This window comes from Coturnix japonica, chromosome 4 (assembly GCF_001577835.2).
Source record: "Coturnix japonica isolate 7356 chromosome 4, Coturnix japonica 2.1, whole genome shotgun sequence".
In the NCBI taxonomy this organism is placed as follows: domain Eukaryota; kingdom Metazoa; phylum Chordata; class Aves; order Galliformes; family Phasianidae; genus Coturnix; species Coturnix japonica.
Genome location: NC_029519.1, coordinates 25,326,140 through 25,341,024, shown reverse-complemented (window position 1 = coordinate 25,341,024; position 14,885 = coordinate 25,326,140). Strand labels below are relative to the sequence as shown.

At 38.8% G+C, this 14,885-nt stretch overlaps 1 protein-coding gene across 2 annotated transcripts in view; it reads left to right on the top strand.

The window, feature by feature from the left end:
* The window catches only part of SLC7A11 (solute carrier family 7 member 11), a 57,924-nt gene extending 43,480 nt beyond the window's left edge, over positions 1–14,444 (top strand). The window contains exons 7-12 of one of the 2 annotated variants that reach the window (XM_015861084.2): positions 183–306; positions 1,476–1,579; positions 2,080–2,176; positions 5,086–5,235; positions 6,965–7,142; positions 12,048–14,444. In XM_015861084.2, coding sequence (XP_015716570.1) covers positions 183–306; positions 1,476–1,579; positions 2,080–2,176; positions 5,086–5,235; positions 6,965–7,142; positions 12,048–12,115 — 721 coding nt within the window. In that variant the 3' untranslated portion in view covers positions 12,116–14,444. Of the gene's footprint in view, positions 1–182; positions 307–1,475; positions 1,580–2,079; positions 2,177–4,309; positions 4,439–5,085; positions 5,236–6,964; positions 7,143–12,047 lie in introns of those variants that run through there. The other variant, XR_004307049.1, reaches the window with a different exon arrangement.
* The last annotated feature ends 441 nt before the right edge of the window (positions 14,445–14,885 follow it).

Sequence of the window (14,885 nt, the reverse complement as noted above, 5' to 3'; positions counted from 1 at the left end):
GTTTTGTTTAGATGTGTTATTTTCACTGGTAGTTTCTAATTATGGTATTGCAGGATCACCAAAAAGCACACTCACCACCATTAGCGGCTGCTTCTTATGTTTTTGGTTTTGTTTTTTTTTTGTTTCATGTTCAGGAGATAGCAACCAGATTGCAAAATAATGAGCTACCTTGTGTATTTCAGAAACATACCCCTCGCAATATGCATTTCAATGATTATCGTCACAGTTGGCTATGTGTTAACAAACGTGGCTTATTTCACTACAATCAGTGCTGGGGAATTGCTGCTTTCAAAAGCTGTAGCAGTGGTAAGTTACAGAAGAAAAATACAAAGCTATATCCCTGCTGCAGTTCTGTTTGTCCATATACTCTTATTTCCAAGGGGAAAAAGGTTGGGTGGGATGCATCCAATCATGCTTTGTATAACTCCTCTCTTACACAATAGAGTAGCAACCAGGCGAACGTTGATTATTGTCTGGTGAGTGGGATTGCATTTAAGGTCATAGCATGTATAATAATAATGTTAGACCATATCTATTTACTTGATATAACAAAGTCAATAGGACTTGAATTGTCCAATATGTACTTAACTATAACATTTTTTACTAAATCATGGGCTGAACCCCTGGGAAGCAGAAAATACAGATACTTGAGAAAGTGGGGGGTCTAGCCTATTTAGTGTATCAAGAAGCAGTAACGCTGTCTCTGCACATCCTGTATCCCGGGTACTTAGTAAGGGGGTTGCTGTGAATACTGGAGCTTATTTGGAAACGAGTTGTAAGGCACCTGGCTTGGAAATACTGCTGTGATTGGTCTTGCTGAATTGTGATGACACTGATTTTTATATATGATATCGAACTTGGAATGAGGAAATAAAAATTTCCATTTACTTTGCAGTAGTGACACAGCCTGTGACTTTTTCAATTGATGTGTCATTTAAAAAATGGCCAATTCAGTAGCTCCTGGGAGATTTAGAAAAAAAAAACATTTTGCAGATCTCCAGAAAATTGTGCAGGTCTCCTGTGGTGCCCCAAACACCAAGTAAGGCTCTTTCAGTGACCTTGAACAACGAAGTGTGACTGGGAGGAATAAAGTGTTGAGTAGCATCAGCTAAGGAAAAGGCTGTGGAAAAAAATACAAGCTATGCAGATCAGAATCTGATCTGTTCAGAGTGAGTCTTCTTTTTGGAGGCATAATGATCTGACACAACAAAGTCAAGGTCTGATTCCACGTCAACAGCACTGCCTCAGCTGGAGGCCTAACATGGACAGTCAGAAGTAAGAGTGGAAGACCTCATCTGCAGCAGGCTTGTGTTGGAGAGGGAGGAGTCACAAATGTACAGCACAAGTTTCAGTGAGGGAAGCAAAGAGGGTTATAAATAAAATTCAAATGCTTATTAATAATTTGTTAATAAAGTAAAATTGCTTTCATGTTTTATGAGGGAAAAGTCATAGTATGTTTTTCTCTCCTCCAACAGACCTTTGCTGAACGATTAATGGGAAGCTTTTCTTTAGCTGTACCAGTGTTTGTTGCTCTCTCCTGCTTTGGATCTATGAATGGTGGCATTTTTGCAGTCTCCAGGTGAGCATATGTTAATATTACTGGAAGTGAAAGGCATAGGATGTACACTGAAAGTAAGGAAGCAAGTAGAAGGAAGAAAAGGCTTTATTCCTTTAGCAGGAAATTGAAAATGACTGAAAAGTTTATAAAGTGTGTTTTTGTCCCCCCTCACTTTGCTCCTGTTGAGTTTAGTATCATTGCTAAAACCCTTTGAACAGTTTGGAAACTGATCCCTTTGAGTGTTGCACTTCATTAATGGCTGTTTTGTTTCATGTGAAGGAGGTAAATTGGAGGGAAAACATTAACTACTTCTAAACACTGATCATAGTGTAAGATAATGGGGGGACACAAACAGAGATTACTTTGATTTCTGCTTATGGGCCTCTCTTGCTACTCTTTTCATTCTGAACACCTCAAACGAGCCTAAGAAGTGCTTCTGTGTTGTGTGACTTTCATGAGCTGCTTTGCCTTGTCACAGTAATGAGCACATTTAAAGTCTGTCCACATTTATTTCCCACCAGGATGTTCTTCGTTGCCTCCCGTGAGGGTCACCTTCCGGAAATTCTCTCCATGATTCATGTCCGCAAGCACACTCCTCTGCCAGCTGTCATTGTTTTGGTAAATCATACAAACAAATGTTCCTGCACAAGAATTCATATTACAGGCTTGCTCTGGAGGATTCAAACAGAATTTGGGCACTGCTTGAGTCTCATTTATTAATGTATATGCAGGCTTTGGGCAGGGCAGGGGACAGTAAAGAGAGGAATGAGATCTGGGAGTTGTTATTATTCTATCATCTCCTCCTTGCTATCTTGTTGGTAGCGCCTGACTGCCTTTTGCTGGAACAGTATTCATGTCTTATTGCCCCTTTTTTTCTAAGGACGTGCTAGAGATGAGCTAGCTCCTTTTCAGAGAGACAAATTCTGGTTAAACAAACAAACAAAAAAAGGTCTTCATTTCACTGAAAGTGCAGCTAAACACCAGCGTCTGGGGGCACCCTAAAAGCTCATTATACCACCTTACAGTGAAAAATGCAAACAATTATGCACTTCGATAATGGAAAGCAAACCCTCAGCAGCATGGTGTAGTGGTGATTAAAAAATGAGAGTATGTGTGCCTGGGCAATAGTCTGTGAATCATCTGAGGAGAAGCACCAGCATTATAGTTGAAATACTATTACTGTGTTCTAACATAGAGGCAGAGCTCAATGTTGGCCATGTGTTTGCATTGCAGGCTAATTTGTGTAGTAAACTGTTAGGACAAAATGTCAAAATACAAACTTCACACCAATTTGCATAGTGCCAAGTAGATTTCCACTTAACTTGCAGACTTGTTCGTAGCTGTGGGTGTTCAGCCACTCTTTTGGGACCCATTGACTGTAATGTGTTTGGACAGACCTCTGCATCTGGGGGAGTTCTAACTACAGCAGGAGATGTGTGTACATATGTGTCTATGCAAGCAAGATCAGTTGCTTGCACTAGAATTTAAATCATTTTTTTGCAAGGCATGCCTTGAGCTCGCTTTTGAAGTGCCAGCTGAAGTATTGAATCTTATATATGCCCATGTAGCTGTAGGCATCCAAGTTTGCAAAACTAGACAGCATAATTATAGTGAAAAGTTTTAAGGGAATTCATTTTAATTAAATGTTTACTTTGCATTTTATATCTTTGGGCTGAAATATTCATAATCATCAGGTAAATTGTACTGAATTTTTCTGTGGAATGAAATGCCCTAAATATACTAAAGTACACACATACACACACACACACACACATATATATATATTTTCCCCCTGAAAATGTTTTCTTCTCTTGCATCTGGTCCCATTACTAGTGCATTGGTCTCCTTTAAAAAAGTCAGATTCTCGTATGAAGATGGTTTTCATTCAAGGATTGTGTTTCTCTTGCCTCAGAGTAGATGCAGGATATATTCTGTGTCAGTAGTCTGCAGTTAAGCATTTTCTTCTTTTATTTCTCCTTACAAGTTCTACATGCTGTACGAAAGGGAAGGGATCTTGAGGAGAAACTGAGAAAATGAGCATGTTCAGTGTTTGAGGCCTGAAAAAAAAAAACAAAAAAAAACCCAAAAAACAAAACATTTAGGAATTAAGAAATTTGCATATTATTTGTATCTCCTGATATTTGGTGGATGTGTATGTGACAATTCCAAGAAACCATACAGTATGGTTTTGTTTCTCTTAGCTCTCTTTCACTGGCTGTGGCTCATTGTTGCAATATCACTCCCATAACTGAGATTTCTTCTAGGGACTGAGTCTATATAGCAGAATTCTGGCCCAGTATAATTCAGTGGAAAATTTCCTTTGACCTTTACAGAGAAGTTTGCTTAATATCTATGAGTAAAGAACCAAGTGCTTTGTAAGTCATTAGAGTTTGGAAGTCAGATACCCATATTTGAAATATTGATCCTTCTGATTCAAATCCACACAGTACTCACTGCTTAAAAAAAAAAAAAAAAAAAAAAAAAAAAAAAAGAAAAGAAAAAAAAACCAAAACCAACAAACAAACAAAGAAAAACGTAAAGAGGGGCTGTGACTCTAGATCTCTAATGCAAATGTTCTTTATACAAAGATTTAGCCTAGCTAAATATTTAGAGATCTGCATTTCACCTGTTGCCTTGTTATAATTCTCGAGGGACTGTCACCACTGGGACATTGTCTTTTTCTGAAGAATTGCACAATAGTGATGCTTGCGGGTGCCTTCATTCCCAAATGCAAGGGCTGTGTCATTGCAGGTATAGAGTGTCTCATATGGGAAGTGTGGACTACCCTTTATAGTTGGTCCAAGCTACAGATATTCTGCTTTTGTCCAGAGATAACGCTGAAGCAGATCCATGTAGCCTACACTAATCATCTAACCCCAGGTACAACACTCTGATTTATGCTTAAGCTTTCACCCATCTCGCAGACACCTTATACCTCAAAACACCCATTTAGTGAAGAATTGTATTTATTTTACTGTTGTTTTCCCTTTTTACTGTTCAGCAACCTCTTGAGTGACAGCTAATTGCTTATCTCTGCTTAGAAATGTTTGTATTTCCAATGTGCAGTAAGTCTACATCCCTCAAGCCCACAGGGCATGCTGCTGGTACAAGCTGGTGTCAGCCTGGTGTGCCCAGCCACCATCCCATACTGTGTAGCCAACCTCTGATATGCTCCCTTTGTCACGAGCAAGCAGAGGAGTGGTGGGCAGGTCCTGTGAGAACAAAGCACAGGATGCACATGTGTTGTGGTGCCTGTCTATCTGTCTGGGTCACTGGGGACAGGTGTGTATGGCTCACATGTGGTAAGCCAGGGTAGCAAATATTGATTAAACATGATCCGAGGGGACTGGTAGAAATTGATCAAACATCTGGTTACATGAGCTGGCTTGCTTGAAGGCTGTGGCCCTCATGTATCTCTGGATAAGACTGTGTTGCTTCTCTCCATGCCGATGGATTTGGCATCACTGCTATAAAATAACAGAGATCAAACCATTAAAAGCCTCTTACACTCTGAATTTCTTTTGCAGCACCCTCTCACAATGATAATGTTATTCAGTGGGGATCTCTACAGTCTCCTGAATTTCCTCAGTTTTGCCAGGTGGCTTTTTATTGGACTGGTAGTTGCTGGCTTGATTTATCTCAGATATAAACGCCCTGATATGCCTCGTCCTTTCAAGGTAACCTTCTCTCTATGCTGTTCTACATGAATTTTTCTCCCCTGTATCTATTGTCTAGTCAGATAGCAAAGCAGCATTTGCTGATGTAAAAAGTTAGGCTATTTTAAGAAAAAAACAGGATTTAATAGAAAATAGTCTTTTACATTGAAGAGTCTCCTCGTGTTTTCCTTCAAGTTATCCAGTGCTATCCTGGCTGAGCTCTCTTCTGAAAGACAATTTTTATTAATTCCCTGGTGGCTGTAGGGGAGCGATTGAGCTTGCTGTGCAAAAGGCAAGCTGTTTGCTCAGTTTTGCCTGTTGTGTTGAAGCAGTGTGAGGCAAGCTAAGGTCACTATGCTCTGCCAAGTTGTGTGAAAATATCTCCAGTCTGGTGTAGCTGGAGCTGGGCTGAAGCACCTCTCCTATGAGGAAAGGTTGAGGGAACTGGGCTTATTTATCTTAGAGAAGAGAAGGCTCTGGCGGGACCTCATTGTGGTCTTCCAGTACTTGAAGGGAGCATTTGAACAGGAAGGGGAATGGCTGTTTACAAGGGTGGCTAGTGATAGGATGAGGAGGAATGGTTTTGAAACTAAGACAGGGGAGGTTTAGGTTAGAGATTAGGAGAAAATTTTTTACTCAGTTTTTGAACTCACAAGTGGTTTGCAGGCACTGTTACTGTGAAACCAGAAAGTAAATAACAATAGTTTGGCCCACTGAACTTAGTTCTTAGAACTTAGTTCTGTCGCTGATCTTGTTTCATTTAACATCTCACAGAGTGAGTTTTCCTATTATGTGTACGGAAAGGTAACGTGATGAAAAATGTGGAGGATTCTAGCCCTATTTATGTATTCCTAAGAAATCTATTTTATGAAGAACTCAGAATGTGCACTGTTGCGTTCTCGCAGGCATAACAGCAAATAAGAAGGTCAACAGCACAGCCCATTTTGCTTTGATTAAAAAAAGTGCTTTGACAGTACAGAAAAGAGGAACAGTAATGTTTCAAGGCATGAAAAGAAGAAAATAGTCTCCAGGGGAATTCTCCAATTCTCCATTGCACCAAACATTTCACAAGCCATGGCACAGGGAGGTGGTAACGTAGTGATTGTGGTAGCATTCTTTAAAATTGAGAGAATGAATCTGATATTGCTATTTTTTCATCCTTTCAACAGTGACACTGACAATGCTACTGGTCATATTGTCAGAAAAGTGCTTTTCCAGAAGCTATCAGTTTCATAATGGTATCAGATATCTTTATCAGTAGTTAAATGGGTGTTTAACTTGCTCTCTTCCTGCCAGATTTTGATTTTTACCTTAGGAAGAAAATCAATATCTTCTTAATAGTTTTAAAAGGTGGCTTGAGCTCCGTGTTGTGTTTTAAAATGTTTTCTAATAGGTAATTATCAAAGAGGAAATCTTTACTGCAGTTAGTGCTGCTTACTTATCTACTGGAGGATTAGAGAAAGGAATTTTGTAATGTAACATATTTACAACCCTTACATTTTAAAGGGCATAAAACACTCTAGTGTTTTAGTGTGTAATTAAAAGACTTCTGTGGTGCTTACTGCGTAGCACTTGGCTTAGCTTGGTTCCTGCAGTCTCTGGCATTTTGCGTGCCTCTTCTAGAAACCTGCATTTCTCCAGGACTATCCTGTACTGCTGAGTTTTATCTGGTTTACATTTCATGGAACATTAAATGCCATTATCATTCAACAGCAAGGTCAGTGTCAAGTAATGATTCTTTGTATTCCAGGTGCCTCTGTTTATTCCAGCATTGTTTTCCTTCACCTGTCTCTTCATGGTTGCACTGTCACTTTACTCCGATCCAGTCAATACAGGGATTGGATTCGCAATAACCCTGACGGGAGTTCCTGCCTACTACCTCTTTATTGTATGGGACAAGAAACCAAAGTGGTTCAGAAAGCTCTTAGGTAAGTCCCCAGGGGGCTTCCCTCCTTGATCTGACTCTAGAACTTTCTGAGGGCTCTGGGTGTTGTGAAATCCTTGCTATCGATTCCCTTGGCTGCTCTGCTCCGGGCATGACAATGCAAGTTTCTTTGTGGAATATGCTGTAGCGTTGGTTACAATCAATGTCAGCTAACTAAACAGAGATGTTTACAGCAAGCCTATTCTTCAGCCAAAGAAAGTGACTTCAAACGTCTGCATGCTTTTCTTCCTGCTTCCTTTTCCCCTTCTTGCCCTTACAACCATGTGATTCCTTTTAAATTCAATCTCCCTCTCTTCTACTCCGACAGTATCTCACTTGTAGCAGAATTTGTTTGGAAATGTCACCGTTGTGATGGCAGGATGGGCTTGTTACTCACTGTTGGCACAACACATCTGTGTACCACTGAGGAATGTAGGGAAATAGGACAGGCTTGGTCAGATTTGGTGGGGGTGTATTGTCCTTGAGGATGGCTTCCAACCAAGGGAATTTCCCCAATGAGGGAAAATTTACCAAACCTGACACACCTCTGTGGAAATGGTTTCTGTGCTTTGTGACAAACAACTTCCCAAGTGACATGTAAAATACACAAATAATCATTTCTGTGCCATTTCTGAATGTTTATAAAAGCATTTGTGAAAGTTCTGGTATGCTTGAGAAGGGTTATTTGGAACATTTCTACTAGAAAGAAATCATTGTCATTTATTATTTTCTTCTTTTCTCACTGAACATGAGAGGAAGTTGGCAAAATGTGGGTAATTTTCAAAAAATAAATTAAGAAAATAGGCAAAATACTTGAGAGATGGGAGAAATGAAACTAAAAGAAAATCTCTGCTGCAAAACAGAAAATTCAGCCCCTGAAAAATTTCAGCTACAAATAGTTTGTGTATATACTTTGTTGTGTATACTGTCCTATAATATAGGTGGTGAACTGAAAATCTGTATTGCCTTTTGTGCTGCACTGTTAAAAGACGCTTTAAAACAATATGCTCACAGTAAGAGTATCTCGGTATTTATATGTATTGCACTATAACCTATTATTCATGTTTTTATATGTGCATAGATAATAAAAATGTAGTCTTTGTATTTATATCTCATCTGTTGTAAAATCTATGAATTTTTCAATTCATTCTGGGAAATCCATAGACAATAAAGCAGAAAAAATTTACATTAAGAAGGTGTTAGTTTAAGGCTATCGGTTTCTGCTCTACTTAATTTTATATCAGGAAAGTTGTAAATTACATGAAATACACCGGGACTGAGTAGAAAATTCCAGTGCAAATGAAAATAATTGTGTGCAAAAAGGCATTCTATTAAATAGTTGTTTGTCTGTAATTTCTCAGACAAATAGACATTTAGGAACTTGGAGATTTTCTCTTATCATATACTGGAGATTTTTAGCATTTTCTGTGAAGACTCGGAGGTTTTGGAATATAGTCGCTTGAATCTCTGGCCACAGGATGCCAGTGTTGAACCACGTTACTTGGATGAGAGAAAAAATGTTCTCTTTAAGGTAGTCTGGGTGTATGTGGAGCTCATTCTGCCAGCTGTGACAATGAAGGTAAATCTTCTAGCTTTTCAGATAACAGAAAATTCTCCTCCTAGAAGGAAGGCCAGGTGCCTGTGTAATGTGTGTGGACACAGTGTGCTGGCTCAGGGGGGAGAGCAGCGGGTGCCAGGCGGTGGGTGAAACAGCTTGTTTGCTCTGCAATTATTATTCCCAAAATAACAACAGTAATGACAGAAAAGCGATGTTGACAGTTTTTAGGTGGAGTGGAGAGGTGATTTTCTTGTTAAATATAAAGATTTTTTTCTTTTTTCTTTTTTCTTTTTTTTTTTTTTACCTCTCAGAGTAAGCAATCAACATTCAGCATGGAGTCATTATTAAACTGGCATGACTTTCTAAAAGCTAAGGATGCTTCTCTGTATAGCCTGAGAGCGTTTTTCAAAGGCACTGAATGAGGATGAATTCACTTAAGGTACCTCTGTGAGATACAGGAAGGAATAGTCATGGCACAGCTGAGAGATTGTTATTCCTGCTTTGAAACCATATGTATTAGATGAGTTTAGGCATGAAAGAGTAATTCTGGACACCGTATAAGTGGACACTGTGAAAAAATTGATTGCAATTCACCAAAGGCAGATTTTTGCCAGATCAGCTGGGTAGCTGTCTTTGAGAAGATAACTGATTTTTCCAGACAAGGAAAAGGAAAATGCAATAGATTTAGTGTATTTAGACTTGAGTGGAGCATTCTGTGCAGAACTGCTGGAGGTCGGAGCTGGTTGGTTGGGGCACAGTGTCCTGCTGGCAAAGCTGTGCCCAGTGTGCCGGTGGCATGGGTCTCTGTCTGCCCGTTTGCAGTCACCTTGATGGGGTGAATGTCACTTGCTCATCTCCCCAGACATGCCTTGAAAAATGCTGCAAGATCCCAGAGGTACAAACCATCCCCACATAAGATTTGTCTGGATATTCAATATAGTTTTTTTTAATGATTAGAGGAGAGGGATGTTGAACAGTCGGGAGTAGTGAGTTCAAATACTGAGCCTGAAGATGAGTACGCATTACCCAAGAAATCCCCTCCAAGACTGAACATCTTTGTTCTTTGGATAAGCACATTTTGACTGTCCTTAATGGCATTTACATTGCCTATTCACTTTACCAAATTACTGTATTGAACAAAAGATTGCTTCACAGTTGGAGAGGTTAATAGGGTCGGGGTGGTAGTTTGCAGTGGGAGTAACATTTTGTTCTTTTCCAAAGGAAGTTTGCTGTAGTACCAAATGTTCTGGGACAAATAATTTTCAGCTAGTACAGGTTTCATTTGACCTCTGCTTGCTTGCTTTTTGTACAACTAATGTGAAAATGAAAAAAAGTCAAGTCTAGCAAATCCTTTGAAGCAGATGAATGTGTAAAAAAGATGTGGCACCAGCACCAGGACTCTTCCAGTTGGACTTCTCAGTTGAAAACCCAACCATAGAATCATGCTTTATTTCTTTACAGTGGATTGAATTGGAAGGTCTTTAAAAGCTGAATGCTGCTTTCTTCATAGCCTGAGCCCATACTAGAAAAGAGACTGTTTATATAACAAAATGTCTCCTTTGGGATTATGTACAAACACCAGAGGATGATGCTTTCTCACTCAGGACACAGTATCATACATTGTTCTCTTCTCTGAGCATGTGATGCTATGATCCACAGGAAATTTACTCAGTATATGTTGCTGCAGATCATATGTCTGGTCTTATAAATATGCAAAAAATAACTGCTTTCTTTACCCTTCCAAGCAATATGTGGCACTCACAGAGCTACCAGCTAAGGGCTTTTTCTTTTGATAAAGGTTGTTGGCCCTTATTCACAGTGACTTCTACACTTGAAATGTGAAATAAGGGTTGAAAGTAGAAACAAAAAGTGTCTTTACTGATGGTTCTTTGTCTCATTACAAATGGAAAGGTGGTCATGTGAATCCAGGTACTGCTTAATCCAAATACAGACTGATGACAGAATGAAATGTTCTTACACTGTCTTACCTTGTGTATAGTGCAAACAAAACCAGCCAAACAAGCAACTCAAACCCCTCACCCCCATGCTTGTGTGATTGCTTCTCCATTTGCTACTACTGCATGGAGGTAGAAGAGGGGAGGTTGCCTCCCACCATAGGGAGGGCAAGGCCTGGCTGCATGTTGCTGTGCCTGGTTAGTCTAACAGGATATTGATGTTCCAGACAGCTCTCGAGGTGCCTTGGCTCTCTCTCTGCTGCTGTGCCCTTTCTCCAAGAACGGTTACACCTCAGCTCAGCCTGACAGAAAGTCTCTTTCTTCTTACTCCTTGCTCATCTTCCACCCTGGAAGGAGTGGACCAACCAGGGCAAACCCCTGCAGGCTTCCCACTGCTGGCTCTCCTACCCTTCACCCTAAATCCATACAGCCCAGATCTGAAGTCCATGCTGCTGGAAGGGAGGGAGATGGAAGAAAATGCAGTCCCTGTTGAATCTCAGCCTCTCTGACTCCATCAATGTGTAGTCTGAGGGCACACTGGCTTTGCACTGTGCTGCTGACCTCCAGAGGGAAGAGCAGAATATGGCAGAGGCTGTTAGACAGCAAAGCAGGAAAGCAGTTCTGGTTCATGTCTTCTGAGAGCTGCACTGCTTTACCCTTCTCAGTCTGGATTGGTGTAGATGCTGACACATAGTACTAGACAGGGAAACAAGAACTTTCTCTCAAAATAAATCCTGCTAGCTGAAAATGTGTTGCTGAAAATGAAAGAAAAAAGACAAAGAAGTGGTAAAAGAATGCTCTTTTACTCTTCAGTATATAAATGAACTATGCCATTTATGAATCAGTTCTTTAAAAAGGAAACCTGTAAATACACAGGATGGAAATATGTCCGTGGTGACCAAGAATGTAAAGTTTCTTTGTACGTGTGACATTCTTAGATCTGTGAAGCATTATAATCGTTTTCTTTCTTCCTCTGTTTCTTAGTATTGTTTCCTTTTTTGGTTAGGCAGAACTTGGCACAGCTGAATTAACTTGTTTGAACCCTTCCAGAGTTTTATTTTAACATTACAATGGTGTTAAAACTAAGCAGTTGCGGAGAGCAGTCATGTTTTATGGTAGTCCTTAAATGCATGCATACCTTTATTGAACAAGTGTATACCTATATACCCTTCTGTTGTTATTTTATATAAATATCATTAGATGAGAGGAAAAGAACACATAGTTAAAAAGACAATAAAATAAGCCAGGCATTTAAATGATATGTGCACCAGGTATATGTAACTCATGAACACTATCTGCAAGCAGGCTGTGTAGCAGATGAGATAGTTTTCCTGGCTGCTTTTTCCTTCTCCATCCATCCAAAAAATCTCCCACGTGTATGCTTTTGTTTTTTCAGACACTGTAACCGAAGCATTGCAAATCCTCTTGGAAGTTGTCCCGTCAGAGGAGGACCAGAAATCATGATCTGCATCTACCCGAAATTGCAGCCTTTGGCTTGATGTTTCATTTCAACCTGAGGAAGAGCTTGCAGAGATGTCTTCCTCCTCCTAGTGCTCTGCAAAATGGAGGAACAAATCACAGTTGAGATGGATACTGAGTGTGTCAGTTACCAGAACTGTATTTTATGATGTTGCAATCTTTTTTTTTAATGTGGTTGGTTTATATGCAGAGAGCAAGAACTTGTGCCATAAGGGGTCTTTACTATTTTTGTTAGTGTTACGTTTTAATGAAACATAGGTTCTTCAAGCAAGGATTTTTGCTGCATTGTCACTGAAAATAAGTTTAAGCATTGTGTAAATAGTAGTCAGGTGTATTGTGAAGAACGTATCCTACTTGCTGTCCTGAAGAACCTACTGTCACTAGGGAAAGGGGGAGATAAAGCTGCTGAGTATCACTTAATAATGTTCTTCCTCTCCCTCTGTTTGGCAGCCCTAATTTACTTATGTCTTGCTTGGAGCACCAGTGCATTGATGCAGAAATACAGTGGTTTCTACTGTGTTTGTGGTAGCAAGATCAAGGTACAACATAACATATAAAAGCATCTTCTGAGAATTAGTATTTCTACCAGCGGGACAGGTGGATTTCAGCCTAGGGACAGTAATTTCATACATATTCCAGTTTCTACCAGTCAGGAGATTATGATTATTTTTGCCAATGTTTCTTTGTCTGTGTGTGTATGGGAAATACAGCAACAGAGTAATTACTTTCAAATCGGTATTTGAATCCAATCTCCATTGGTATATGAGTATTTTCTATCTGGAAGCATACAAACCTGCATTTATCAGTCAGGCAAACATGATTTTAGAGGTTTAGATAATTACTTGTGGGCAGCAAATGAATAATGGTCACTGGGTTTATAATCTGTGGGAATTTTGTATAGATACAGCAATAAATGCAGTACTGTTTTATGAGTAAGGTGTAAGGCAAGCTATAACAGATTTGTTGATTTGAATTGGGAACACACCTAATCTGTGGGTTTTTTATTCAAGCACACTCCAATTAATTGGGCTTTGAAACACCCAGGAACAGGTGCTTTGCCATCTTCTTCCTGGTTTTATCTCTGCTGAAACAGAGAAAAGCTATCAGAACTGATAAAATCAAACTAAACTGAAGTTTCACCTTCAGAATGATGTTTGATCTGAGAATTGGCTCGAATATGAGCTGAAATTTTTCCCTTTAAAAACAAAAAAATGTGGATAAGGAATTTTTTAATGCTTAAAAATTCAGTTTTATATAATTAATCAGAGACTACTCAACCTTAAGACTATTGTTTGTTAAGAATATTCTCTGTTAAGAATATAATGCTTAAACATTGAATGCACTACTTTCTGAGCTGTTTGCTATTAGCAAATCTTATGTTTCATGAAAACTTATGGAACTAAGCAACATTAGACTTCCTGAATAGGGAGGAAAGCACAACTAATAGCTGGACCACTACAGTAAAGGGAGACTGTATTTTGTACGCGTGTTGTATATATCCAGAATATTTACCATTTTAAGGGTGTACAGTAAAATATCTTAAATTCCTAAATGTTTTTCTTTCTTGTATTTCTATAGTGGAATTTCATTGAAGTAGGGTAATGGGAATAACTGATGATCTAGAAGAATGGTAATTTAAGAGAGAGAACATTCTCCAAACTATTTTTAAGTATTTGCTGTTTACGGTAACTTAAGTGTTATTTGAAACTTATTTTAGGCAAACATTTTGAGCTAGATTTTTGTGCTGACAGTGCATGCATTTAGTTGGTATTTACACATGGGGCAGAAGTAGGATTTTGAGGCCATCTCCTGCCCATCCCAGTCCCCCACGTTTTGGCCTGTGTCAGCGTGGAGCACCTTAGGTGTACACCATATCCATCCATTTCTCATGGAACCAAAGGCTTTTTGCCTTCCAGGAGCAGGGCTATCACATTCCTTGCTTGTGGAATCCCACCAGAGCAAAGCCTCCTTCACACTGATACTCTGGGCAGCAGGGCTTCCACATCAGTTGTTTAACTCCATGTATTCACTCCTGTTGTGCCCTATTACTTGAAGATTTAGGCATAGCCAGTGTTAACTTGTAGAAATAATGGCTCTGTAAGTATAACTGAATGTTACTTTATTTCTGTTGTTTTTGCCATTGTGGACTTTAGGAATGTTTCTGAAGTCTGACCCAATGACTGTATTTTACTGTATTTTCTGTTCATCTAAGGGATTAATTTGTCCTGAGAGAGCTCCTTTGACTTATTGTTTGTGAAGATGTATATTTTGGGAGAAAAAATGTTGCCTGAAAAATAAAAAATAATTTTTTTTTTTTTTGAAAATGCCTTTTGATTCTAAATTCTATTTTAGCTTCTTTAGCATCCAGAATCACCATATAATGTTCTAATCTGATCTCCATTGTGTTATAAAAGTCAGTGCTGAAGACTTTTATTATGCGTGGAAATGATGCGTGTCATCACAAAAGGAGAGAATACAGGTAGCAATACATACGTACATACATATATATATATATATATATACATAAATATATAAATATATATAAAAGATAAAAAGATTTTTTAAATCTTTTTATATATATATATAAATCTTTATATATATATATATATATATATATATATATATATATATATATATATATATAAAAGATGTGGAGTTGTTTTTTAAGACTTTTGAAAGCATTCTCTTCAGTCTCATAAAGGAATTTCTTCTAGGATTATAGATAAATTATATATATGTTTTTCTTATTAGGGCC